This window comes from Lampetra planeri, chromosome 55 (assembly GCF_965212315.1).
Source record: "Lampetra planeri chromosome 55, kcLamPlan1.2.h2, whole genome shotgun sequence".
Taxonomy (NCBI): Eukaryota; Metazoa; Chordata; class Hyperoartia; order Petromyzontiformes; family Petromyzontidae; genus Lampetra; species Lampetra planeri.
Window position 1 is genome coordinate 4,163,065 of NC_136161.1, and position 27,984 is coordinate 4,191,048.

The window sequence follows — 27,984 nt, forward strand, 5'->3', positions numbered from 1 at the left end:
AGGGTAAATGCGAACCGGTTCGTGTCTGTTCTGGCCATATATATACATGCGCATCATCACCATTTGAACAATACAGGTACCGCCTATTGGACGAGTGTACTGGCTACCGTGAGTTGGCAGCACGCCCCCTGTGCTTTACTTGGGTTGCACGAGTTCGGAGGGTTCCGGGATTCAGTCAGGCGGAGGCGGACACTCGCTGGCACGGTGAGTAGCGGTTAACCTCCCGCTGTTATAATTATTATGAGGTCGCACTCGCATACATGTCAACCCATACGGTTTAGCCGTATTCCTGTAGAGGCAAATCGAGTTTTAAGGTCCATAACGGCATACATCCGTTTCAATACGGGCAAACAAAAAAACGTGTTTGTCTATTTGTTTGTGTTTCTCTCCTTGTGATGGGACTTTGTAGGATGAAAGTTGAGATTTATGACCAATAAGGTCTGAATTGGTCTGTCTTAAGGTAGGCTCTGATAAGGGGCTGATAGGTATGCACTCGTCATTTTCATTGTTACAAGGTCGCAAATCGTTACACTACACATACACACAAAGTGTGCTTGCGATAAAATGAACAACACAATGCCACCTCGCTGCTCATCTCGTCAAGGAGCTATAAACATCGCGTCAAGCAAACTCTGGTCATGATTTAAGAGCTTCTTGGCTCACAGGGTTATTCTAATAAACCGAACTGATAATCCTCACAGCACCAGTGGCTTTTGGCTGGCCATTAAACAAAGAGGGTCACCGCATCGCGCGCTGTCTGATGCTATATACATTAATCTATATTACACTATACACTACTATACACTACACGATACACTACATTTCTATGAAATGCTTGCGAAAAATACTTCTGTTGCTTCCTGTTTGCTTTGTATGGTATTTGTAATTAATCTTGATTTGAAGCTTTGTAATTGTTCAGCTTTCATAAATACATATTGACTCGCACGGAGACCCACTGACTCACACAGAAACCAACTTACTCACACAGAGACACATAGACTCACTCAGAGTCCCTTAGACTCATAAAAAGACACATGGACTTCACCTAGACCCATGGACTCGCAGAGAGCCCACAAACTCAGAGAGACCCATGCACTAATACCGAGACCCATGGACTTGCACAGAGACCCATAGACTCGTAGAGAGATCCATGGACTAACACAGAGACCCATGGACCCACACAGAGACCCATGGACTCGCAGACAGACCCAAAGACTAATACAGAGACCCATGGACTCGCAAAGAGACCCATAGACTCGCAGAGAGACCCCTATACTCACACAGACCCACATATTCATACAGAGACCTATAGACTCCCAGCTTTCAAATCAATGTAGAAAAACAGGCCTACACCTGTAACAGTGCAGTATAATTACAAATGTCATTCATAATTTCTTATAATTAGCTTATTTATTTATTTAAATCCCATTTTTCGGGAAATATATTTCCACCGCTCTTTGTGTATCCATGTGACCAGCCTTTCATCTACTTGTTATTACGCTTAGAATTAAACAATTAAACAAAGAGCAACTAAAGCAATACCTCAATCTGTCTTCGCTGTTATGTAACTCTTATTAAAAAGCGATCTGGCTATCACAAATGATAGCTCAACCAAGTGGCTTATCACGTGGAAATATATAGCAGCAGCAGAAAAATACTCTAATCGCGTGACGTCGTTTCTAAATGTGGAGAAAAAAAACGGAGGACCCGTAGAAAAATCCAAGCAACCACGGAAGGGAGAGAGCGAGACGCGCAATAACTAAATATACCGCAGGCGTGAGGGTGGAAATCAAACCCACGAACTCCTGTACACCAGGCGAGGTAGATTACATCTCGCCACCGTGGCGTTAGGGTCGGGATCGAAACCAAGACCTTTTGTATACCAGACGAGGTAGTTAAGATCTCCCAACCACCGCGGCACCCTGACTGAACCGGTATGACTCCAACTCTTTGCCTTCTTATGCCGGTTTGAACCGAGATCGCGCGCGTGCTCCGGTGAGACTTTCGTTCACATTCTCATCATTTCTTTCGCGCGCCAACGAGTCCTGCACGTACACAACGTGGCACTGGCCCAGAATTCCACTCCGCCAAAGGGTCCCCGTTCAGATGACTCGTGGGGGAAAAGTGGGGGTCACGATAGCCGCGGATGCCGAAGGAGCTACGTGAACGACTCGAAAACAGTGAATAAATGCCGTGTGGCTATCGCCAGGGGACAAGCGACACGATGACGCGTTGCACAGAGCGCGTGAAAACGCAATGACCCCGATCCACAAATACGAAAGAGACATCATCACAGCGACAATGATGACTCGGTTGTCTGTGGCCTGACCACCTGAATGATGATAAGTCGCTTCGTTGGGCTATCATTTGTGATAGCCAGGTCATTTCTGAAAAAAGATATACATAGCAGCTTAGTGGGGCTTTCCACCTGGTAACATAAATACAAATATCTTTTATAGTTGCATAGTTTATACAACTGTAGGTATATTGTAACAAAGGCTGGCACCCTCTTGATGTCACGCGAAATACATGAACCCATTCGTCGCAGAAGCTTTAACGCTTGAGCTATGTTATCCATAATGGAGATTTTTTGGGGGCGTTAGATCACGTAAACATAAATGTTGTGTCGTTAAACCCGCTGCTGCCCCTTTTACGTGACAGACCCTTTACTAATTGGCCATGTCGGGTGGTGGCGGGTTTAACGATGCACGTTCATATTCACGCGATCTAACCCAAAAAAACCTCTATGTTGTATTATATATTTATGTAATTTGGGTGATTTGTTTACCTTTCTTGTACTTTGGACTGCTATCGTGTTTGTGTATTGTGTTTGTTGTTGTAACGTTCTGACCCCATGCCCCCTACTGTACATCTGTGAACAAAGCGCTTCATAGCTCATCAGATTTCTCCTGCAGTAGAAATACTATGCTCTGATTGTGATGCCACGTCTTGGTGTTGTCGTCGACCTATCTACGTGATTATACTCAAAGAATAATAGTGAAGAACTTTACAAAAGCGACGCTGCTGCGTTCGCTTTCGGCGCAGCTGCAGACTGTCGGGCTACATTGTACGAACGCACACGGCAGTGGAGCAAAGCAGCGCATGGCATACGCATGCTCGTCACCAATCGACTCGTCGTCTGTAGCAGTCGTTTGGCAGTCGTAGTTACGAGTTTTGGTCCTTATCATGGGGTCCTAATTACATGAATGAAGGTCTTAAAAGCAGGGGGTCGCAACTCAAGTGAACATCTAATGCCTTCAATAGCAATCACCAAAACTCTCCACGTCACAACACCGCTTCTCAATTCCTATTTTAGTGGGATTAAGTGTGTCAGTGTTAGTAATCTAGATGCAATGATTACACTGTGTAACGAAAATATGTTGTTCCTGGGTAGGAAGTGTTATTTCCTAATTGCTTATGCCTAAAAAGTACAGAAAATGGCTATTATTCCCCACAAACTTTGCTTTTGTTACCCGGACTTTATGTGAACGAAATACACAATTGAAAATAGGTACATTTCAAAATATCAATGTCCTGGTCACAAAAGCAAAGTTTGTGGAGAATAATAGCCATTTTATATACTTTTTAGGCATGAGCAATTAAAAAAATAACACTACCCAAGGACAAAAATCGTGTTACATAGTATTGCCAGTATTTTTTAATTGAAATCAACTTTAATGTCAAAGTCTTTGTTGTGCGTATCTTCATTTCCACCAACAACTCAATCGACAGTCAATTAATATTACCGAGTTCCTGTCAGTCGATCAACATTCAAGTAATATCGATTTAACAGTTATATATTATTGGAGCTAATGTAATACGCGGCTTACCGGTCCGGAGATCAGCCAGGTAAAGGTAAGAGAGGACGATGATTAGCGGAGACGGAGTGCAAGGACCTGCTGAGCTAGGAAGAGGTTAAAAGAGGGAGCGGGTGGATGGGTGAGTGAGTGGGTGAGCGTCAGGTGGGACGGTTAGGCCAGGTGAGGGTGAGAGAGGCGATAATTGGTGGGGGTCGTCAACCATTGAATTTGACCTTGCCTGCTGGAGGAGCTCACTGATGCAACTTTGTCTTCAACAATTCAACAAAACATTGTAGCAGCAGCAACGAGCTTTCAGTTAGCATATTCTGAATTATTCTAGCTGGAGCAGGGTAAATGCGAGCCAGTTCGTGTCTGTTCTTGCCAAAATATATACGTGCGCATCATCACCCAATTGAACAAAACAGGTATCGGCTATTGGACGAGTGTACTGGCTACCGTGAGTTGGCAGCACGCCGCCTGTGCTATACCTGGGTTTCACGAGTTCGGAGGGTTCCGGGATTCAGTCAGGCGAAGGCGGACACTCGCTGGCACGGTGAGTTGCGTTTAACCTGCCGCTGTTATAATTATTACGAGGTTGCAGTCGCATACATGTCAACCCATACGGTTTAGCCGTATTCTTGTAGAGGGAAATTGAGTTTTAAGGTCTATACATCTGTTTCAATATGGGCAAAACAAAAATAACGTGTTTGTAGATTTGTTTGTGTTTCTCTCCTTGTGATGGGACTCTGTAGGATGAAAGTTGAGAATTATGACCAATAAGGTCTGAATTGGACTGTCTTAAGGTAGGCTCTGATAAGGGGTTGACAGGTATGCACTCGTCTCTCTCATTGTTACAAGGTCGCAACTCGTTACACTACACATACACACACCAAAAGTGTGCTTGCGATAAAATGAAATGCCACCTCGCTGCTCATCTCGTCAAGGAGCTATAAACATCGCGTCACGCAAACTCTGGTCATGATTTCAGAGCTTCTTATCTCACAGGGTTATTCTAAATAAACCGAACTGATCATCCTCACAGCACCAGCGGCTTTTGGCTGGCCATCGAAGAAAGAGTGTCACCGCATCGCGCGCTGTCTGATGCTATATACACTCCCCTAAACTACAATATACACTATACAGTACATAATATATTGCCACTATAACACTAATATACCCTAGACTATACACTACCGTACATTAGACGATACACTACAATATATACTCCTCTATACTACACTATACACTACACTACACGATACACTACACTACTATGAAATGTTTAATATTATCCTGCTTGCGAAAAAAATTTCTGTTGCTTCCCGTTTTCTTTGTAGGGTATTTGTAATTTTTCAGCTTTCATAAAGACTCATGGACTTACACTGAGACCCATGGACTCGCACAGAAACCCACTCACTCGCACAGAGACCCACTGACTCACACAGAGACCCACTGATTCTCACAAAAAACAACTTACACAGAGACACATAGACTCACGCAGAGATCCGTAGACTAACAGATAGACCCATGGACTAACACAGAGACCCATGGACTCGCACAGTGACCCACTGACTCACACAGTGACCCACTGATTCACAGAGACCAACTGACTCATACAGAGACCCACAGACTCACACAGAGACTTACAGAGCACGGGGGAGAGAGCGAGACGCACAATCTCTAAATATACCGCCGGCGTGAGGGTGGGAATCGAACCCACGACCTCCTGTATACCAGGCGAGGTAGTTAACATCTCCCAGCCACCGTGGCGTTAGGGTCGGGATTGAACCCACGACCTCTTGTACACCAGGCGAGGTAGTTAACATCTGGCCACCGTGGCGTTAGGGTCGGGATCGAAACAAAGACCTTTTGTATACCAGACGAGGTAGTTAAGATCTCCCAGCCACCGCGGCACCCTGACTGAACCGGTATGACTCCAACTCCTTGCCTTCTTATGCCGGTTTGAACCGAGGTGGCTAGGAGATGTTAACTACCTCGCCTGGTATGCAGGAGGTCGTAGTGGGCTAGATCTCGACCATGACGCCTGTTGTATATTTGCAGTTTGCGTGTCTGTCTCCCCGTGGTCGCGTGGATTTTTCTCAGCATCCTCCGGTTGTTTTTCCCCACCACGTTTATAATCAGCATCTCACGCGTTAATAGTTACCCGGCTGCTGATATAAATGTCCACATCATGATGATAAGTCGCTTCGTTGGGCTATAATTTGTGATAGCCAGGTCATTTCTGAAAAAAAGATACATAGCAGCTTAGTGGGGTTTTACCTGGCAAAATAAAATTAAACATAGTTTAGTTAAGATTTTACATGCATTTAGATTATTTGGTCACTATGAATGTCTACGTGCTGATGATAGCCAGGTCGCTTCTGAAAAAGAGCAAAACAGCAGCTTAGTGGGGCTTTCCACCTGGTAACATAAATACAAATATCCTTCATAGTTGCACAGTTTATACAACTGTAGGTATATTGTAACAAAGGCTGGCACCCTCTTGATGTCACACGACAAACTTTAACGTTTGAGCAATCTTACACATAATAGAGACTTTTTTGGGGGCGTTAGATCGCGTAAACATAGATGTTGTATCGTTAAACACGCTGCTGCCCGTTTACGTGACAGACCCTTTACTAACTGGCCATATCGGGTGGTGGCGGGTTTAACAACACACGTTCATATTCACGCGATCTAAGCCACAAAAAAGAAAACACCCCGAATCCGGTTATGGCAGCGTTCACGTGTCGCCGAAATCCGGTTCGCTGAAATAGTTTCTGCTGGCGGAATGGAAAAAATTAACCCGTTTTATTGTATTATTAATTTCTGTTTTTCTTGAGTAAGAGTTTCATTTTCATCACATTGGTATTTTAAATAAAATATGAAAAAAAAATTCCCTAAAAAGTGGAAAATTTTGGAAAAAAATTTTACGAAAATAAATTGTCACGCACAACGAGTCTGTGTGCAAAATGTCAGCTCGATTGGATCACGGGAAGTGGGTTAAAAAACGACCGAAAGATTTGCACGGTCGTAAGCGCGCAAGCAAGCAAGTGAACTTAATATAAAGGATTTAAAAAAGCCCAAGCGACATCGCTACAGTTGGCCCACTGGTGGACGAAATGAAAAACAAATGTCATTTTGCTCGACAAGGCCGACTCTTTTCCTTCGCATAATTTTAATAAATTTTTTTCAACGGTTTTACTTAACTTGATTCCTATGTTTGTCGTGGTCAAATCTTGAAATCAAAATTTAGTCTACTTCCTGTTGTCCAATCAATTCCATTGACACACGTACTCAGATCCGGCAACAATCAATGCCTGTATCAAAATCGGCATAAATTAATCAATTAATTCGCTACTTTAAAGCAATTCACATTTTGTATGGACGCCGTATTATTTATATATATTTGTGTAGGTCAAAAACGCCGCGGTCCCTAAACTCTCGAATCGCCTGCTCCGTGTGAACGAGTTACGAAAGTCATCAATTAATTCAAGTAAGCGTTGATGTGGAAGCAGCCATCGCATCATTGGCGTACTTCTCGACCGCGAGTTAAACGAAGTTGTTAATAAAACCGTTGTTTAAAAAACAACTTTTTTAAAGGAGTTTTTTTTATTGAACACGCTTCCTTTGAACGTGACGTCGATTGATTTTGCACACGTCATCCTGTGACGCTACGAGTGACCAGATGACGCGAGGCCATTCTCTTGAGCGATTATCAATTTGTGACGGCCGGGTAGGTTCTACAAAAATAAGTTGATGCCTCAGTGGGCTTTGCCTGGTCGGATGGGGGATGGCTTATTGTTGTCTCTGTGTGTAGTTTGGGTGATTTGTTTAACTTTTACTTTGGACTGCTATCATGTTTGTGTGTATTGTGTTTGTTGCTGTGACGTTCTTACCCCGTGCCCCCTATTGGACATCTGTGAACAAAGAGCTTCATAGCTCATTCGATTCCTCCTGCAGTAGAAATACTATGTTCTGATTGTGATGTCACGTCTTGCTGTTGTCGTTATGTGCGTATGTCTTGCCACGTGCTCAGAAATCGCGCACGTGGACTGTGAGGGTGAGCGTCAGAGGGAGCCATGTCCCACAAATCATCGCCGAGCGAGGCCGAGCACAAGGGCAAGGCGGTCGAGGCTATTCTGGCCGGGATGTCCGCAAGTGTCGCGGTTGCCATAGAGATCACCAACCTATCGACATACACACTCGAAAATCCGACGTTAGTACGCGCACGCATGTTGAACTTCTTTCGCACCCTACGTCGCCTACCGTGCTAATCTGTGGGTCTCTATGGGTCTCTGTGGGTGTCTCTGTGAGTCTCTGTGGGTCTGGGTGTCTGTGGGTCTCTGTGTATGTATGTTGAACTTCTTTCGCACCGTACGTAGCCAATCGCGCTAATATGAGGTGCGGGAGAAGAACAAGAAACTAAACACGAAAATCGCTCACGTGGATCTGGACAATGCGTGTGCTGTGTCTTTGTCTCACACACAAGTCAAAGGTCCTCGGTATGGACTTAACATACTGCTGGGACAAGTGCTGTTAGCGAGTAACATCTATGAAAGCTTTATCTGGTAATGTAAAAAAGTGTAATTTTAGTATTTTTACGTATTTATTGTTAGTGATTTGCTTACCTTTACTATACTTTGCAGTCCTATCGTTTTTAGATGCTACTCGCTAACAACACTTGTCCCAGCAGTATGTTAAGTCTATACAGATGACCTTTGACTTGTGTGTGAGACAAAGACACAGACAGCACACGCATTATCCAGGATAAACAAAGATTCTGATTCCGAACCGCTCGCAACGCGACCGTTGTATCGTTCTCCCTCCAGCTACGTGTCCTCTCACGGCGTGGTGGATTACCCCCCGCACACGGAAATCAAACCCGGGGAGAAGCGCGCCTGCGGATTCCGCAAGCACACTGTAGGCTTGAAGGGCTGCCTCGGAGTGCTGCGCTATGCCATCCGGGACACCGAAAGGTGCCTGGACATCTTCTTCAGCAGCCCTTACGCGTGCATCGTCTACGACCGAACGGTCGCCGTTCAGCTGGAGAACGTGGGCAAGATCTACGTCGGAGCGTCGAATCGACTCCTGGAGGAGATCGACCACTCCCGGGACAAGCCGTACGATTTTGACAAGAAGAAGGCCGGCAACTCCGCCGCCACGGTCACCAATAGCACGATGAATCTCGCGGTGACGGCCACAATGATTGACGATTACAGGTCTATCATCCGTGTGCAGCTCATGGGCTTGTAACCCCATGGTGGCTAGGAGGTGTTTACTACCTCACCTGGTATGCAGGAGGCCGTGGGTTTCTATCCAGACCCTATCTCATTCTTTCTGCATCATCATCACGTCGGCTAGATGTTAACTACCTCGCCTGGTATGTGGGAGGTCGTGGGTCCGATCCCGACCCTCAAACCTATTGTGTATTTGGAGTTTGCGTGTCTCTCTCTCTCCGTGGTAGTGTGGATTTTTCCTCCCTCCACATTTAGAAACATGCTTTTAGAGTATTTGGCTCCTATAAATTACCACGTAATGATAAGCCGCTTCGTTGAGCTATCATTTGTGAGGGACAAGTCGCTTCTATAAAAGGGCTACATAGCAGCTCAGTGGGACCTTACCTGGTAAAACAGAAATCGTTACAAAAAAAAATGTATTACGGACAAAAAAAACTATTATGGACAAACAAAAATGTTAGTTTGATGTTAAGTACCGCCGACACGTCATAAGCCCGACATACTTATGGCATGTTAAGATTACTTGAAGTGCGGCTTGAATAGATGTGGCTTATATACATGTATATACTCAGTAGACTCTCGATTATCCACGTGCGGTTTATCTAGTTTGCGCATTAACCATGACACCTGAGATTTTGACATGAATTAATAACTCATGGATTTTCCCTTCAGCCCAAATTAATAATCTAAAAACAGTTATACAACATTGTTATTCTTGGAAATGTTAATCACAAATCAAGTGCTTAAACCGTACACATGTGTAGTGGGTTCAACTGAGTCGCAAACGTAGACTTTGGAGCAGACAACAACAGACAGTGGCCACTTCCTGTTGTTGTCTGCTCACAATCACCGTCGACATATGGTAACCAGCATAGGTGTGCAGTTAAACATTGCATTTTACTTGGCGATTCACTTCCAAGCAGCACTACTCCTGTAGCTATCCGAAAGGTAAAAATTATTTTAATATCTCTCAAATTTCGATATATTCTACAATCAAATTTTTTTCTATTGAAGTATTTTAAAGCGCTGTACGTTAAAAATAAATACGATCTAAGCGAAATAGAAACGCTGATATATTCACATTATCGAAGACGACTCTCGAAATTCCATGAAAATGAAGAACTACGGTAAAAGCGAATAATAACAATTGCTGAGTAATCCAACCGGACAACACAATTTTTTAGTTTTAATCTGAATATCTACTCGTCTTTGGGGGGGATAGGTTCAGTTGAGCAATGAAACACATTGGGTAAGAAAAATTAGGGGCACTCATTTTGAAATATCCCTCGCACATCGTATTGCTTGTTGAATTTATTTAGCACCACCGTAACGTAGCCAACCCCACTCAGTGGAGGTACGGTGGGAAGGACAACAAACTAAACACAACGACAACAAGCAGCAGTTCTAAAGAATTGCATTTTAAATTTCGAAATGAGTTTCCAATGTAGTCACACACACACAGACTATATTCTTTAAGAATTGATGTAAACGGAATGAAAATGTCACATGAATTCGACCTTACAATAGGAGCTCGTAGGATGCTTGTTTGATGTTTTGCTTCCTGTCCATCAGATTAAGAACAATATCGTGCAATAGATGTGATTATTATAATTGTAATACGCTGCGTGGTTTTGGACAGTGTGTATTTTAGCTGTCAACCCACCGCGAATGCTAATCCTATGAGTATTATTCGTGTATATGGTACGCACTTGGTAGCAACGTGTATCAATTGCCTTTGTTGATTCATTGGCTGTATTATGTTGCGAACGGGGCTGCCTTTCAGTTTAACCTTGTTACTGGAAAACGCACATTTTACAGATATAATCGGTATAACTGTTTGGAAAGATCACAATGGTTGTCCTCTGGAATAAATCAATATGCATCGCAAAAAAATATTGCGGAACGTACACGCACTTGGTTCACGGGGCTGTGAAAAGATTGGCACAAAGCCCGTTGAGTGTGGCAGGATGTGAACTACCTCGCCTTGTATACAGGTCGTGTGGGTTCGATCCCGACCATAACGCCTGTTGTGTATTTGGAGTTTGCGTGTGTCTCTCCCCGTGGTCGTGTGGATTTTTCTATTAGTAAAGGTTTGTCATGTAGACAAAACGTGGCCAATTCTTTACTGGTACAGCACACCGGTGTGTCTGAGAGTAAACCCACAAAATTTGCATTTACAAAAGAAGTGACATGCTTTGTTTACGTGACAAACGTTACTAATTGGCTTTATTGGTTGGTGTAGGGCAGGGGTCGGCAACCTACGGCTCCGGAGCCGCATGCGGCTCTTTACGGGCTGCTTCTTGACGATATGTACGTATGTACAGTTTGTACTCAGATGCATTGCGGCTCTTGAAATACTGAATTTTGTACCGAATTGGAAAGAAATGGCTCTTCTTGTTATTTTGGTTGCCGACCCCTGGTGTAGGGTTTAACGACACATTTAGATTTACACAATCTAACCCAAACGCCTCTTTAACGGATATTGGTCGCGAAGCCCTACGTGTTAAACATACAAAATGAAATCAGAAATTACCAAAACTTCTATTTTCATCACCAAAACACTCTAATCATCTTCCAACTCCAGTTGGATTGATAAAAATAAACAAGTTATTAACACTTGTGCAGTGTATGTCAACGGAGGCGCACACACACTGTTGTAGGAGGCAACGCGTTTATTAAACAATTCAATGTACACCGGGTTCTGTTGCTGACTGTGGCGAACTTGGCCTCGGCTGCTCACTGTGTGCCTATGAGTTAGCTCGCTTGATCCCAGAACGAGCCCCGAATCTCCCCGCCCCCCCCCCCCCTTGCTGTATAAAGGACGGCAACCCCCACTTTCGGCCACGTTACTTTAACTCCTCCAATCGAGATACCGCTTCAGTTCACGTGACCCTTACTCCTCCAATCGGGACTCCCGGTCACGTGCCCCTAGCTCGTCTAATCGAGGCACCGTTTTCTGCCACGTGTCTTTAGCTCGCCCAATCGGGCACCGCTTCCGGTCACATGCCCTTAGCTCGCCCAATCGAGGCCCGTTTTCGGTCACGTGCCCTTAGCACGACCACAGAGACATCCAACTGTCTCTACATCTTGGTTCTTTCGGTAAAGTCACGTAGAAGGGAAGTAATAAAATAATAAAAACAAAACTTAATAAAAATAATATAATTCTCACGACGTTTCGGCCACAACTCACGCAGCCGTCCTCTCTTCACCTGAGGACGGCTGCTTGAGTTGTGGCCGAAACGTCGTGAGAATTATATTATTTTATTACGTTTTTTTTATTACTTCCCTTCTACGTGACTTTACCGAAAGAACCAAGAAGATGAATCCCTGCAGTCACGAAAGCTTTAAATCGAAATGTGTCTCTACACTTGTAATAATAAAGTAACTCGGCACAAGGTGCAACGCCATTTTATTATTAGATGTCCGTGCAATAACAGCAAACAATCTAAAGGCTACCCCCGCACCTACGACTTAATTGGTTCCTGGGCAACGACTGCAAGACGAACCATCATAAGTCGAACCCCTCGTTTCCCGTAGGTGCAATGTTATACATTGGGATTTCGTTCCTGGAAACCCATTACGTACCATATGAATACCTAAATTTACCAGGAAAATAAACTAATATTAACCCTAAAAAAACATTTATTGTAACTTAACATACCTTTTACTAACATGTATTAAGTTAAAACAAACACTTTCCTTTGAATACCCTTAAGTACTTTTCTGCACATGCACCACATTTCCTCTCAGACGAAAAGGCGAAAGGTGAAAAAAAAACATTGAAGAAAATGTACGTAAGAGTGAAGAGATCTTGACTTAAAGCTTTCGTGACTGCAGGAATCACATTATTTGGGTCTTTCGGTAAAGTCACGTAGATAGGTTGAACGAAAATGTTTTTGTTATTTTCTTTCAACCTATCTACGTGATTATACTCAAAGAATAATAGTGAAGAACTTTACAAAAGCGACGCTGCTGCGTTCGCTTTCGGCGCAGCTGCAGACTGTCGGGCTACATTGTACGAACGCACACGGCAGTGGAGCAAAGCAGCGCATGGCATACGCATGCTCGTCACCAATCGACTCGTCGTCTGTAGCAGTCGTTTGGCAGTCGTAGTTACGAGTTTTGGTCCTTATCATGGGGTCCTAATTACATGAATGAAGGTCTTAAAAGCAGGGGGTCGCAACTCAAGTGAACATCTAATGCCTTCAATAGCAATCACCAAAACTCTCCACGTCACAACACCGCTTCTCAATTCCTATTTTAGTGGGATTAAGTGTGTCAGTGTTAGTAATCTAGATGCAATGATTACACTGTAACGAAAAAATGTTGTTCCTGGGTAGGAAGTGTTATTTCCTAATTGCTTATGCCTAAAAAGTACAGAAAATGGCTATTATTCCCCACAAACTTTGCTTTTGTTACCCGAACTTTATGTGAACGAAATACACAAATGCACACGTTTTCTCATTGAAAATAGGTACATTTCAAAATATCAATGTCCTGGTCACAAAAGCAAAGTTTGTGGAGAATAATAGCCATTTTATATACTTTTTAGGCATGAGGAATTAAAAAAATAACACTACCCAAGGACAAAAATCGTGTTACATAGTATTGCCAGTATTTTCTAATTGAAATCAACTTTAATGTCAAAGTCTTTGTTGTTTCGTATCTTCATTTCCACCAACAACTCAATCGACAGTCAATTAATATTACCGAGTTCCTGTCAGTCGATCAACATTCAAGTAGTATCGATTCAACAGTTAAATATTATTGGAGCTAATGTAATACGCGGCTTACCGGTCCGGAGATCAGCCAGGTAAAGGTAAGAGAGGACGATGATTAGCGGAGACGGAGTGCAAGGACCTGCGGAGATAGGAAGAGGTTAAAAGAGGGAGCGGGTGGATGGGTGAGTGAGTGGGTGAGCGTCAGGTGGGACGGTTAGGCCAGGTGAGGGTGAGAGAGGCGATAATTGGTGGGGGTCGTCAACCATTGAATTTGACCTTGCCTGCTGGAGGAGCTCACTGATGCAACTTTGTCTTGAACAATTCAACAAAACATTGTAGCAGCAGCAACGAGCTTTCAGTTAGCATATTCTGAATTATTCTAGCTGGAGCAGGGTAAATGCGAGCCAGTTCGTGTCTGTTCTTGCCAAAATATATACATGCGCATCATCACCCAATTGAACAAAACAGGTATCGGCTATTGGACGAGTGTACTGGCTACCGTGAGTTGGCAGCACGCCCCCTGTGCTTTACCTGGGTTGCACGAGTTCTGACGGTTCCGGGATTCAGTCAGGCAGAGGCGGACACTCGCTGGCACGGTGAGTCGCGTTTAGCCTCCCGCTGTTATAATTATTCTAAGGTCGTACTCGCATACCTCTCAACCCATACGGTTTAGCCGTATTCCTGTACAAGGAAATGTAGTTTAAATGTCCATACGCCGTACAGCCGTTTCAATACGGGCAAACCAAAATTGTCCATTTGTCTTTCTGCCTTGTGATGGAACTTTGTAGGATGAACGTTGAGATTAATAAGGGGCACGGGGTGACCAATAAAGTCTGAATTGGGCTCTCTAATAAGGTAGGCACTGTTAAGAGGTTGACAGGTACGTCGTGGTGAGGGTATTAGTGGTGAGTGTACTAGTGGTGGGTGTAGTGATGACAATGCCAGTGATGATTGTAGTAATAGTGATTGTCTATTTGTGTTTCTCTCTTGTGATGGGACTTTGCAGGATGAACGCTGAGATGTGTAGTCTCAATGATTCAGAGAAAGTTTCTAAGAGCCACCTTCTTTATTAACACCTTTCACGGACTCGTCCTTACACTCTCCACAGTTACTTTAGCCTAGCCTGTACACAACCCTAACCATCAAACACTGATTGCACTGAATGAGATATCCAACAACTTCCAGCAGTGCAATATCTAGTAAAGATGGCAGCGACGACGGCAACGAGACGGCAGCAACGACGAGACGAGTCCATTCCCAGATCCGGCAGCCCTGAGCTCCCGCTCTCAGCTCCTTTTATGCTACCAGCGCGGCCTGTCTCCACCCTGACCGCACCTGCCTTCTCGAACCAGCTAGCAGATTCCAGTGGCATCCAGACGGGGTCCTCTGTGACCCTTACCCCTGTTCCTCTACTCTGCCATCACCACGTGCATGCCCTCACCACAGTTACCGTTGCTGTCCACAAGCCGGCACTATGACACTACAGATGTATAAGGGCACGGGGTGACCAATGAGGTCTGAATTGGTTTGTAATATGGTAGGCACTGATAAGGGGTTGACAGCTATGCAGGCTCTGTTGTATCAGAGGGTGCCATTTGGCATCAAACTCCTTCCTCTTGAGGTCATAGCTTAGGGTGCTCCATACTCACACATGCCAGGAGCGAGTTGTACCGCCATTTCCAGGTAGATGGTGGAGGTTCATGATCTCTCCGGTTCAAGTGAATGGTCTCTATGGCTATTAAGTGAAAGGTCTGGAGTAGTGCACGCTGAGGATTCTATACCTTTTCAGCGCTTCAGACCCCACCAGTGGCTCCTCTGTCATTAGGCGAAAGCTTTGTGCCGCGCAGTTTATTGAAGGGGAAAACAATTCGGGACATCACGGTAACATTTATCAATGCCTGGGCAATAACATGACGCATGGGAGTAGGTTTGTGTTTTAGCGGGAGGGCCATCTCGGGCAGTCAGGGGAGAAATTCATAAATGTCACCCCGTTTTCTTTTGTCGAGTATGCTCCGTGTGTAGCAATTGTCCCATACGAACCCTGGGACACAGTAATCAAGAAGGCTGGAAAGCAAACACTCCACGCTCTGATTGGTTAGCGGGCACAGGGAGCCAGGAAGAGCGGGAGGGTTGGATGAGCGTCAGGTGGGACGGTTAGGCCAGGTGAGGTTAAGAGAGGCGATGATTGGTGGGGGGTCATGAACCATTGAATTTGACCTTGCCTGCTGGAGGAGCCCACTAATGCAACTTTGTCTTGAACAATTCAACGCAACATTGTAGCAGCAGCACGGAGCTTTCAGTTGGCATATTCTGAATGAAGCTAGCTGGAGCAGGGTAAATGCGAGCCGGTTCGTGTCTGTTCTGGCCATGCGCATCATCACCCTTTGAACAATACAGGTATCGCCTATTGGACGAGTGTACTGGCTACCGTGAGTTGGCAGCACGCCCCTTGTGCTTTACCTGGGTTGCACGAGTTCGGAGGGTTCCGGGATTCAGTCAGGCGGAGGCGGACACTCGCTGGCACGGTGAGTAGCGGTTAACCTCCCGCTGTTATAATTATTATGAGGTCGCACTCGCATACCTGTCAACCCATACGGATTAGCCGTATTACTGTAGAGGTAAATCGAGTTTTATGGTCTATACGGCATACATCCGTTTCAATACGGGAAAACAGAAATAACGTTTTTGTCTATTTGTTTGTGTTTCTCTCCTTGTGATGGGACTTTGTAGGATGAAAGTTGAGATTTATGACCAATAATATCTGAATTGGTCTGTCTTAAGGTAGGCTCTGATAAGGGGCTGATAGGTATGCACTCGTCACTCTCATTGTTACAAGGTCGCAAATCGTTACACTACACATACACACAAAGTGTGCTTGCGATAAAATGAACCACACAATGCCACCTCGCTGCTCATCTCGTCAAGGAGCTATAAACATCGCGTCAAGCAAACTCTGGTCATGATTTAAGAGCTACTTGGCTCACAGGGTTATTCTAATAAACCGAACTGATAATCCTCACAGCACCAGTGGCTTTTGGCTGGCCATTAAACAAATAGGGTCACCGCATCGCGCGCTGTCTGATGCTATATACATTAATCTATATTACACTATACACTACTATACACTACACGATACACTACATTTCTATGAAATGCTTGCGAAAAATACTTCTGTTGCTTCCCGTTTGCTTTGTATGGTATTTGTAATTAATCTTGATTTGAAGCTTTGTAATTGTTCAGCTTTCATAAATACCTATTGACTCGCACGGAGACCCACTGACTCACACAGAAACCAACTTACTCACACAGAGACACATAGACTCACTCAGAGTCCCTTAGACTCATTAAAAGACACATGGACTTCACCTAGACCCATGGACTCGCAGAGAGCCCACAAACTCAGAGAGACCCATGCACTAATACCGAGACCCATGGACTTGCACAGAGACCCATAGACTCGTAGAGAGATCCATGGACTAACACAGAGACCCATGGACCCACACAGAGACCCATGGACTCGCAGACAGACCCAAAGACTAATACAGAGACCCATGGACTCGCAAAGAGACCCATAGACTCGCAGAGAGACCCCTATACTCACACAGACCCACATATTCATACAGAGACCTATAGACTCCCAGCTTTCAAATCAATGTAGAAAAACAGGCCTACACCTGTAACAGTGCAGTATAATTACAAATGTCATTCATCATTTCTTATAATTAGCTTATTTATTTATTTAAATCCCATTTTTCGGGAAATATATTTCCACCGCTCTTTGTGTATCCATGTGACCAGCCTTTCATCTACTTGTTATTACGCTTAGAATTAAACAATTAAACAAAGAGCAACTAAAGCAATACCTCAATCTGTCTTCGCTGTTATGTAACTCTTATTAAAAAGCGATCTGGCTATCACAAATTATAGCTCAACCAAGTGGCTTATCACGTGGAAATATATAGCAGCAGCAGAAAAATACTCTAATCGCGTGACGTCGTTTCTAAATGTGGAGAAAAAAAACGGAGGACCCGTAGAAAAATCCAAGCAACCACGGAAGGGAGAGAGCGAGACGCGCAATAACTAAATATACCGCAGGCGTGAGGGTGGAAATCAAACCCACGAACTCCTGTACACCAGGCGAGGTAGATTACATCTCGCCACCGTGGCGTTAGGGTCGGGATCGAAACCAAGACCTTTTGTATACCAGACGAGGTAGTTAAGATCTCCCAACCACCGCGGCACCCTGACTGAACCGGTATGACTCCAACTCTTTGCCTTCTTATGCCAGTTTGAACCGAGATCGCGCGCGTGCTCCGGTGAGACTTTCGTTCACATTCTCATCATTTCTTTCGCGCGCCAACGAGTCCTGCACGTACACAACGTGGCACTGGCCCAGAATTCCACTCCGCCAAAGGGTCCCCGTTCAGATGACTCGTGGGGGAAAAGTGGGGGTCACGATAGCCGCGGATGCCGAAGGAGCGATGGACGATCACGTAGCTACGTGAACGACTCGAAAACAGTGAATAAATGCCGTGTGGCTATCGCCAGGGGACAAGCGACACGATGACGCGTTGCACAGAGCGCGTGAAAACGCAATGACCCCGATCCACAAATACGAAAGAGACATCATCACAGCGACAATGATGACTCGGTTGTCTGTGGCCTGACCACCTGAATGATGATAAGTCGCTTCGTTGGGCTATCATTTGTGATAGCCAGGTCATTTCTGAAAAAAGATATACATAGCAGCTTAGTGGGGCTTTCCACCTGGTAACATAAATACAAATATCTTTTATAGTTGCATAGTTTATACAACTGTAGGTATATTGTAACAAAGGCTGGCACCCTCTTGATGTCACGCGAAATACATGAACCCATTCGTCGCAGAAGCTTTAACGCTTGAGCTATGTTATCCATAATGGAGATTTTTTGGAGGCGTTAGATCACGTAAACATAAATGTTGTGTCGTTAAACCCGCTGCTGCCCCTTTTACGTGACAGACCCTTTACTAATTGGCCATGTCGGGTGGTGGCGGGTTTAACGATGCACGTTCATATTCACGCGATCTAACCCAAAAAAAACCTCTATGATGTATTATATATTTATGTAATTTCGGTGATTTGTTTACCTTTCTTGTACTTTGGACTGCTATCGTGTTTGTGTATTGTGTTTGTTGTTGTAACGTTCTGACCCCATGCCCCCTACTGTACATCTGTGAACAAAGCGCTTCATAGCTCATCAGATTCCTCCTGCAGTAGAAATACTATGCTCTGATTGTGATGTCACGTCTTGGTGTTGTCGTCGTTATGTGCGTATGTCTTGCCACGTGCTCAGAAATCGCGCACGCGGACTGTGAGGGTGAGCGTCAGAGGGAGCCATGTCCCACAAATCGTCGCCGAGCAAGGCCGAGTACAAGGGCAAGACAGTCGAGGCTATTCTGGCCGGGATGCCCACAAGTGTCGCGGTTGCCATAGAGATCACCAACCTATCGACGTACACACTCGAACATCCAACGTGAGTACGCGCATGATTGTTAAACTTATTTCGCACCGTACGTAGCCAACCATGGTAATCTGAGGTGTGGGGGAAGGACAATAAACTAAACACGAAAATCGGTCAGGTGGATGGACAATGCTTGTGCTGTCTGTTTCTATGTCTCACACATAAGACAAAGATCCTCCGTATGGCCTTAACAGACCGCTGGTACAAGTACTGTTAGCGAGTAGCATCTATGAAAGCTTTACCTGGTATAGTGACACAGCACCGACTGCTGTCCAGCTGCGGCAACTGTGGAGCACAGGGCGTGCCGGCAGTGCAGAGGAAGACCTCATTGGGAAGCCCCTGGAACCCGCTAGTGGGTTCAAGAAAGGAGGTGCGGCCAGGGCGGAGCCAGGCCGCGCCGAGTAGATTAAAAGCAGCGGAGAGCGAGAGCTCTGGGCTGCCGGTTCTGGGAGTGGACTCGTCTCGCCGCCGCTGTCATCTTCGCCACCTTCGTCACTGCCGTCTTCACTAGATAATTGCGTGGCCAGACAGTTGTTGGCTGTCTCGGTCAATGCCGTCGGTGCAAAGCGGTGAGGGTTGTGTCTAGGTTGGGCTGTAGGGTAACAGGAGCGAGAAGGAGGTGATCCAGTTTGTGAACGGCCGAAAGGTGTTACAGTAAAAGGTGCCTCCTGCAACTACCTCGTCTCCGACTTGTGCTACACTACACTGGTAATGTAAAAAAGTAGAATTTTTGTAGTTTTTACATATTTATTTTCAGCGAATTGCTTAACTTTACCATACTTCGCATTCCTATCGTTTTTTTCTTTGCATTGTTTGTAGTTTTAACTTTCTGACTGCGCCCGACCGGGACATCTGTGAAAAAGAGCTTCATAGCTCATCGGATTTCTCCAGGATAAATAAAGGTGCAACTTGACAGTTACAACTTTATTTATCCTTTATTAACAGTTTCAACTTGAAAGTTACAACTTTGTTTATCCTTGGAAAAATCCGATGAGATATGAAGCTCTTTTTCACAGATGTCCCGGTTGGGCGCAGTCAGAAAGTTACAAAAAAACAATACTAAGAAAAAAACGATAGGAGTGCAAAGTATAGTAAAGGTAAGCAAATCACTAAAAATAAATACTTAAATATACTAAAATTAAACTTGTTACTTTACCGGGTAAAACCTTCATAGGTGCTCACTAACAGCACTTGTCCCAGCAGTGTATTAAGGCTATACAAGGGATCTTTGTCTTGTGTGCGAGACATAGAAACAGACAGCACAAGCATTGCCCATGATAAACAAAGATTTTTAATCCGAACCGCTCGCAACGTGACCTGTGTGTGTTTCTCCCTCCAGCTACGTGACATCTCACGGCGTTTTGGATTACTCCCTGGAGACAGAAATCAAACCCGGGGAGAAGCGCGCCTGCGGATTCCGCAAGCACAAGGTAGGCGTGAAGGGCTGCCTCGGAGTGCTGCGCTACGCCATCCGGGACACCGAAAGGTGCCTGGACATCTTCTTCAGCAGCCCTTACGCGTGCATCGTCTACGACCGAATGGTCGGCATTCAGCTGGAGAACATGGGCAAGACCTACGTCAGAGCGTCGAATCGACTCCTGGAGGAAATGGACCACTCCCGGGACAAGCCGTACGATTTCGACAAGAAGAAGGCCGGCGACTCCCCCGCCACGGTCACCAACAGCGCGATGAATCTCGCGGTGACGGCCACAATGCTCGACGAGCATAGGTCTATCATCCGCGTGCAGCTCACGGGCGTGTAACCCCATGGTGGCTAGGAGGTGTTAACTACCTCGACTGGTATGCAGGAGGTCGTGCGTTCCGATCCAGACCCTAACGCCTGTTGTATAATTGGAGTTTGCGTGTGTGTCTCTCTCCCCGTGGTCGCGTGGATTTTTCTCCTATTAGTAAAGGTTATTCATGTAAACAAAACGTGGCCAATTTTTTACTGGTACAGCACACCAGTGTGTTGGAGAGTAAACCCACATTTGCATTTACAAAAAAAGTGACATTCTTTGTTTACGTGACAAACGTTACTAATTGGCTTTGTTGGTTGGTGTTGGGTTTAACGACACATTTAGATTTACTCTAACCCAAAAGCCTCTATACGTGTTAAACATACCAAATGATATCAGAAATTACCAAAACAACTTATATTTTCATCAACAAAACACTCTAATTATCTTCCAACTCCAGTTGGATTGATCAAAATAAACAAGTTATTAACACTTGTGCAGTGTATGTCAACTGAGGCGCACACACACTGTTGTAGGAGGCAGATAAACAATTCAATGTACACCGGGTTCTGTTGCTAAGTGTGGCTAACTTGCCCTAGGCTGCTCACTATGTGCCTGTGAGTTAACTCGCTTTATGCCCGAACGAGCCCCGAATCCCCCCGGCACTCCCCCTTTAACTCCTGGCGCCGCCCCTTGCTGTATGAAGGACAGCCCCCCCCCCCCGCTTCCGGCCACGTGCCCCTAGCTCGTCTAATCGAGGCACTGTTTTCTTCCACGTGTCTTTAACTAGTCCAATCGGGCACCGCTTTCGGTCACATGCTCTTAGCTCATCCAATCGAGGCCCGCTTCTGGTCACGTGCCCAAAGCGCGACCCACAGATACATCGTCCAAAATCGCGTGACATCATTTATGGACGTCCCCTAAGACCTAACAGAATGGCTTGAAAACATCATAAGAGGTTGGTACCAGAAAGATGCGGCTCTACTTGAGCATATTGGCACTACAAGAAAAAGGAAAGTGGAAACAAATAACGAAATGTGCAGTGGATACCAACTACTACGGGGCTATCTGCACATGGATCGTGATGCTGATGATGATGAACTCGCCCACGATGGGCAAGGTTTTGGTGTATTGAGAATCGGCGTTCACAATGCGAGCATCTCTTTTGACTTCTGCGACAGATGTAATTTTGTCTTTTACACAAACCCAGAGACGCATGCACTCCCACGTTGCAAACACACACCACGAGGTCGGTTCTTCTTTAAGAGTTTTTTTTTGTACGATGACGTTTGGTAAGACGTTGCGATCTCAGCGAGAGAACAACAAAAACACCAACAACACGATGTCACGCGGCGGTCCTGTAACTACCAGTACACAAAAACTACCAGTACTACAAAAAGTATGATTTTGAGTTTTGATTGTGGTGTGCTGATCTTTAAAGGTGTATTGAGAAATGTTGATTCTGCTACTGATGCTCCTGCTATTATGGAGTGAATCATGCAGCCAGCTATGGCTGCGGGGTTTGGTCGTACATGTTACGTATATCGTTTGTTGTTGGATTTGAATCACTGATCTTATGATCACTGTTACATTGTTTCATGGCTTTATTTTGGTGATTTTGAGGACGGTTTGGTCTGGCCATGTTTGTTTGTTGTAGTACAGAGTTGGCCTGATACCTTTAATCTACATTATCTTATGGTTGTTATTGTTTGACTTGCATCCAACTGTGAGTTTTGCACAGCGTTGAAATGCGGTGTTTTATCTGGAAGACTTTGATGTTTTTTTCCAGGATTTTTTTCTGTTGCGTGTAGTCACTTTAAGATGTTTCTTGTTCATGTTTTTGTTTTGTTGCGGTTGCATCCGAGTCAAGAGCCGCATGGCTCACAGGGTTATACCTAATAAATGAAACTGAAAAAACTAAAACAATAAAAGAGTTTAGGAGTGCACTTTAATCACATTTAGGAATACACTTTACAGATTACAGAATTGTCACTTCACACAACTTAATGGCAAGCGATGTGTCCACTTTGTTATGGTTCAAAAATAATATTCAAATGGAATATTCTCGATGATTCCAATTTTACACGCTTGTTGTTGTTGTCGTTGTATACTCAAATATTGTTACTCAATTTTAACCCACTTCCCAATGTGGTGTCGACTGCAAACGTGGTATACTTATGTCATACTGATGACAATACTATATTCCATCATAAAAATTTAAAATATATATTTTTAAACATTCTTTTTTATATGTTATGTTTTGGCTTGGGTCTAATTGTTCACGGTAAACTGACGTTGGCTGTAATTGGCCACGGCCCCTTATGCTATAGCAAGCTTCGGGGCCACTTCCTGGAGTCGTGGAGTTCTGCCATTACTCGTACATTTCATAAAAGAGTGTTTAAAATGTATTTATTTTAAATATTCCTTATTAAATGGAAGCCACGGACTGCGCCATGGAGCTTTTAGCGGAAACAAGGTACTGTATTTACCGGGTAATACTTCGCGCTACCTTTAACCTACCGGGTAGTTCTTCCGAGCTACCTTTACCCTACCCTTTACCTTACCCCGGTAAAAAGGGTAAATTACCTTACCTTACTGAGGCCTAGCGTACAGTATCAAAGCATGTGTGAATGTTTTACCACAAGTCTGTGTAGTGAATGCAGACTTTATGCCTTGTTATAGAATGTGTCTTATTTTTTTACATCTTAACACCTGTATTTATGCCAGAAAAGCGTGAATCCTTTTTTAAATAATATAATTGTTTATTCATAAAGGGAGTTTTTTTTCATCCCAAAATCAAATAGTGATTAATAAATGATGATCGCCTTCAGAGACGTATGCATTTAGATTTATAGTATCATAATTATACCTGCAAACGCCCCGTGTTGTGCTCTCGAGTCCGATTCACTCGGGCGACAGGAGAAAGCCAGAAAAGGAGCTGTCTATATCACTGCGCGAGAAGATACCGTTGTGGGCACCCGTCACCTCCAACCAGACCTGATCCCCCGCCTTGAGACTCAGCACGGCACCACCACTCAGGGCCACTCCAGGCCAGCTGCTCACCCAAGCGCTGTGGAACTTGTGCACCACCTCCCCGTTTCTCTTCAGGTGCGTGAACACGCTCTCCGAGTACACGCACGCGTGGAACACGAAGTAGTAGGCGCCTGGGTGGACGCACGTGAACTTGCCCGTGCTCGGATCGTAGTGGTTCCCGCTGTTGGTGAGTATCACGTCGAACTTTATGGGTGATCCCGACGCCGGTCTGGGCGCCGACAGCTTGGCTGTGAAGGCGGACTTGGGCATCGTGGCGCAGTCGCCTGGGTCGCCCTTCATGCCAGGCTGTCCCGGACGCCCTAACTCGCCATGCATTCCAGTCCTCCCCGGAAAACCTGAACATATGAAATTCGGCATATGTATGCGTATATGTTTGTTGAGCTTCTTTCGCAGCGTACGTTGCCAAACGTGACAATCGTAGGTGCAGGGGAAGGACAACTAACTAAACGCAAAAAGCAGTTCTCAAGAAAAAATCATAATTGTACATTTAAAATAGCATGGCCCCGGTGGCTTCCTAATATCAGAAGAGCGTTCCAGATGGCCGCAGAACCTCATCTGAAAGTGCATAATGCGGTGACCATCTTTGTTCCATGCCTGAGCCAAAAGCCACCACTGCTACTTGGACGAGCAGAGTTCGGGTGAAAATGGTTAACGCTCCTTTGGCGAGATCAGCAGCGCGGTATCGCGGTTCGCTCGTGGCAAGAGCTCTGCGCAGTGTAACGAGTACGACCTCATAACAACACTGCTGGATATTCGCTTGGCAACCCAAAGCCAACTAAGCTCGCGTGAGCACCGGACGGACCACGGGTGTCGGATCTTGCCGTAACCCCGTTGTGACGAAGTCATCCACACTCTCACCGGGCTCTCCTTTCGCTCCGTCGACTGCGGAATTGCCGACATCTCCCTTTGGTCCGGGTGGACCGATGCTCCCTGCAAATGAAATTTGCGTTATTTTTTAATGTTAATCGAGTCGCTTTGCTTCAGTGGTCACAATCAATGGCCCACATTTCTTGGCGTTAAAAAAATAATTACAGTAAAGGGCTCAGAGTACGCGGGTCCACTCACACGCAACCACCACTACTGCCACCACTACCACCACCACTACCACCACCGCCACTACCACCACCACCACCGCCACCTATTCCCCGCCTCACCGTCCCTGCCGTCCCTGCCGTCTCTGCCCGCGGCTCCGAGCTGCCCGTGCAGTCCGGGGATGCCCGCGGTGCCAACGCAGCCGCAGGCGCAGCGCTGGCCCGGGCACTCCGCCACGCCCGGCTCCTCCTGGGCACCAGCAGCTGACGTTGCGTGCAAGCTCAGCAGCAGCAGCGGCAGCAGCCAGAGGCGAGACATCGCCAGTCAATCCCTGCGGGGAGAGGGTGGGGAGGTGTTAGTGGTGGTAGTAGTGGCGGTAATGGTAATGGTGGGGATGGTAGTGGTGGTGGTAGTGGTGGTGGTGACAGTAGTAGTGGTGGTGGTGGTAGTGATGGTGGTAGTCGTCCTCTCCCCCGCCCCCCCGAGTCAACCCCTCTCTCTCTTTTCACTCAAAACTGCTCTAGAGGACTGCAGGGATTCATCTTCTTGGTTCTTTCGGTAAAGTCACGTAGAAGAGAAGTAATAAAATAATAAAAATAAAACATAATAAAATAATTCTCACGACGTTTCGGCCACAACGCAAGCAGCCGTCCTCAGGTGAAGAACTTCTTCATTCTTCACCTTATTATGTTTTATTTTTATTATTTTATTACTTCCCTTCTACGTGATTTTACCGAAAGAACCAAGAAGATGCTCTAGAGGAGTTGTACACCCCTAGCTGCCACTGCTATTCAGTGGCCTGAAATCAAATGTATCGCTCCGGATGACCGCTGCAAAGTATGATCTTCAGTTTTTATTATTATAGTGTGCTGATCTTTAAAGGTGCATTGGAAATTTTTGATACTCCTACTGATACTCCTGCTGTTATGGAGTGACTCATGCTGCCTTCTATGGCTGCAAAGTTTGGTCGTACATGTTACGTATATCGTTTGTTGTTGGATTTGAATCGCAGTTCCTATGATCACTGTTACATTGTTATTATGGTTTTATTTTGGTGATTTCGAAAACGTTTTGGTTTAGCCATATTTGTTTGTTGTAGTACAGAGTTAGACTGATAACTTTAATCTAATTTGTCTTATGGTTGTTATTGTTTCACTTGCATCCCACTGGGATTTTTTTCACACAGCATTGATATACGGTGCTTTTTCTGGAAGACTTTGCTGTTTTTTCCTGGATTTTTCTGTTGCGTGTAGTCACTTTCAGATGTTCTTGTTCATGTTTTTGTTTGTTGCGGTTGCACACGAGTCAAGAGCAGAATGGCTCACAGGGCTATACCTAATAAATGAACTGAACTGATATCTCTCAATCTCTCTCCATCTCCCTCCATCGTTCTCCATCTCTCTATCTCTCTACGAGAGCCATCGACTGCTATGCGATGGAATTGCAGCGTTGCAAGCTGCCGCCTTTATGATCCAATTCATGACAGAATCAGAATATTGTATTTATACTGGAGGAGGAATCCGATGAACTATAAAGCTCTTTGTCCACAGATGTCCAGTTGGGTCACAAAAGCTATAACAACAAACACAACACTAAACACACGACAGGAGGACAGAGTGTTGGAAATTACGAGCTGATCACTAAACTAAAATACAAAGATTTTTATTTTTAGCAGGCAAATCCCCACTGACTTACGAGTTCAGAAAGTCGTAGGATTTCGCGAGCAATATCATTCATAATACATTTATTTTTTATGGGGGTGGTTAGATCTCGTATGTATATAAATGTGTGTCGTTAAACCCGTTAAAATGTTGTAGTTTTGACTCTCCAACGCACAACAACCGGTCGGTGCTGTACTCAGTAATGAATTGGCCACGTTTTGTTGACGTGACACGCCACCTTTTTACTGATTGGCTACGTCGGGTGGTGGTGGATTTAACGACACAACATTTACATTTACGCGTTCTAACCAACCCCAAAAAAATAACCTCTATTAGGTGTCACTTACCGTTTGGGTGATACAGAGTGCGACGGGCGGACGGACAATTGTGAGTTACTTATCTATACACACAGCCTGTTTATATAGAGACGTCCACACAGAGAGAGACTGCTAAATGAATCGAGTCTAAAACGTTCACGCGGGGTCCCTTAAAGCAGCAGCAATGCCCAGACCCCCGTTGTGGGGTGTCCACGGGACCCCCACCACGGGACCCCACCACGGGTCTCCACCACGGGACCCCACCACGGGACCCCCACCACGGGACCCCACCACGGGTCTCTACCACGGGACTCCACCACGGGAGTCACGACGCTGGTGATTAACCCCGAATTCGTCTGACAAGTGGTGGTGGGGGAGCGGTGGTGCAAGCGGTCAGCGCTACGCCGCTCTGCGAACTTGATTCCCGCTCACGGTCACCAACACCCAGTGACCATTATCTGAACCTCCCCTGGGTCGACTCAGCCTCAAATGAGTACCTGGTGCGGTGCGTAAAAGCATCGCCACTGGGATGACAAAGGTGGCCGGGCGTGGTGTTGGACCACCCACCCCCTCGTGCGCCGTGCCGGCCTTCATAGGTGCTGCTCGCTAATAGCACTTGCCCCAACAGTCTATTACAGGCTACACGGGGGATCTTTGTCTTTGTTTGCTTGGATTCGTCTGATCAGTGATCCCCATTGTGGTCAGAGGCCTGAAATGAATAATGGATATTTGAAAATAGCTGTGGAACGAGCAAAGTCCAATCCCATCGCCCCTCGTGCACACACAACACCAGTGTGTGTGTGTCGCTCAGCCTCAAAATAGTTACCAGTGCAAGGGTGTGGTGTAATCTTAATTTGAAGCTTTCGTGACTGCAGGAATCCATACCCTTTGGTTCTTTCGGTAAAGTTACGTCGATAAAAA

At 45.3% G+C, this 27,984-nt stretch overlaps 3 protein-coding genes across 8 annotated transcripts; 2 read left to right on the top strand and 1 right to left on the bottom strand.

The window, feature by feature from the left end:
- LOC144735458 (uncharacterized) lies at positions 1 to 10,950 on the top strand. Of its 4 annotated transcripts, none has more exons than XM_078617859.1 (4): positions 2,710 to 4,353; positions 4,553 to 4,603; positions 7,840 to 8,019; positions 8,633 to 10,950. In XM_078617859.1, the coding sequence occupies exons 3-4, from the start codon at positions 7,883 to 7,885 to the stop codon at positions 9,054 to 9,056; spliced, it is 561 nt and encodes a 186-aa protein (XP_078473985.1). In that variant the 5' UTR covers positions 2,710 to 4,353; positions 4,553 to 4,603; positions 7,840 to 7,882; the 3' UTR covers positions 9,057 to 10,950. The 4 variants fall into 4 exon arrangements, with proteins under 4 accessions (XP_078473986.1, XP_078473985.1, XP_078473987.1 ...); XM_078617861.1 differs by lacking the exon at positions 4,553 to 4,603 and adding an exon at positions 7,218 to 7,296 and having other exon boundaries at positions 2,711 to 4,353; XM_078617860.1 differs by lacking the exons at positions 2,710 to 4,353; positions 4,553 to 4,603 and adding an exon at positions 1 to 204.
- Positions 10,951 to 13,682: 2,732 nt separating this feature from the next.
- LOC144735446 (uncharacterized) lies at positions 13,683 to 26,441 on the top strand. 3 transcript variants are annotated; one of them, XM_078617847.1, is made up of 5 exons: positions 13,830 to 14,357; positions 14,768 to 16,286; positions 16,492 to 16,542; positions 19,096 to 19,275; positions 20,603 to 26,441. In XM_078617847.1, exons 4-5 carry the CDS (start codon positions 19,139 to 19,141, stop codon positions 21,024 to 21,026), a joined length of 561 nt encoding a protein of 186 aa, XP_078473973.1. In that variant the 5' UTR covers positions 13,830 to 14,357; positions 14,768 to 16,286; positions 16,492 to 16,542; positions 19,096 to 19,138; the 3' UTR covers positions 21,027 to 26,441. The 3 variants fall into 3 exon arrangements, 2 of the variants coding, with proteins under 2 accessions (XP_078473973.1, XP_078473972.1); XR_013588614.1 differs by lacking the exon at positions 16,492 to 16,542 and having other exon boundaries at positions 13,683 to 14,357; positions 16,159 to 16,286; XM_078617846.1 differs by lacking the exon at positions 16,492 to 16,542 and having other exon boundaries at positions 13,831 to 14,357.
- Positions 22,929 to 27,319, bottom strand: LOC144735445 (complement C1q tumor necrosis factor-related protein 5-like). Its single transcript, XM_078617845.1, has 4 exons — positions 27,094 to 27,319; positions 25,208 to 25,416; positions 24,912 to 24,983; positions 22,929 to 24,388 (listed from the first exon to the last, which is right to left on the bottom strand). Exons 2-4 carry the CDS (start codon positions 25,401 to 25,403, stop codon positions 23,904 to 23,906), a joined length of 753 nt encoding a protein of 250 aa, XP_078473971.1. The 5' UTR covers positions 25,404 to 25,416; positions 27,094 to 27,319; the 3' UTR covers positions 22,929 to 23,903.
- Positions 27,320 to 27,984: the final 665 nt, after the last annotated feature.

Coding starts and splice junctions, on each gene's coding strand:
- LOC144735458 (XM_078617860.1), top strand. CDS start 7,883: ATGTCCCACAAATCATCGCCGAGCGAGGCCGAGCACAAGGGCAAGGCG. Junction 8,020..8,632: donor TACACACTCGAAAATCCGAC/GTTAGTACGCGC, acceptor TTCTCCCTCCAG/CTACGTGTCCTCTCACGGCG.
- LOC144735446 (XM_078617847.1), top strand. CDS start 19,139: ATGTCCCACAAATCGTCGCCGAGCAAGGCCGAGTACAAGGGCAAGACA. Junction 19,276..20,602: donor TACACACTCGAACATCCAAC/GTGAGTACGCGC, acceptor TTCTCCCTCCAG/CTACGTGACATCTCACGGCG.
- LOC144735445 (XM_078617845.1), bottom strand. CDS start 25,403: ATGTCTCGCCTCTGGCTGCTGCCGCTGCTGCTGCTGAGCTTGCACGCA. Junction 24,984..25,207: donor CGGCAGGGACGGCAGGGACG/GTGAGGCGGGGA, acceptor TTTCATTTGCAG/GGAGCATCGGTCCACCCGGA. Junction 24,389..24,911: donor CGGAGCGAAAGGAGAGCCCG/GTGAGAGTGTGG, acceptor TCATATGTTCAG/GTTTTCCGGGGAGGACTGGA.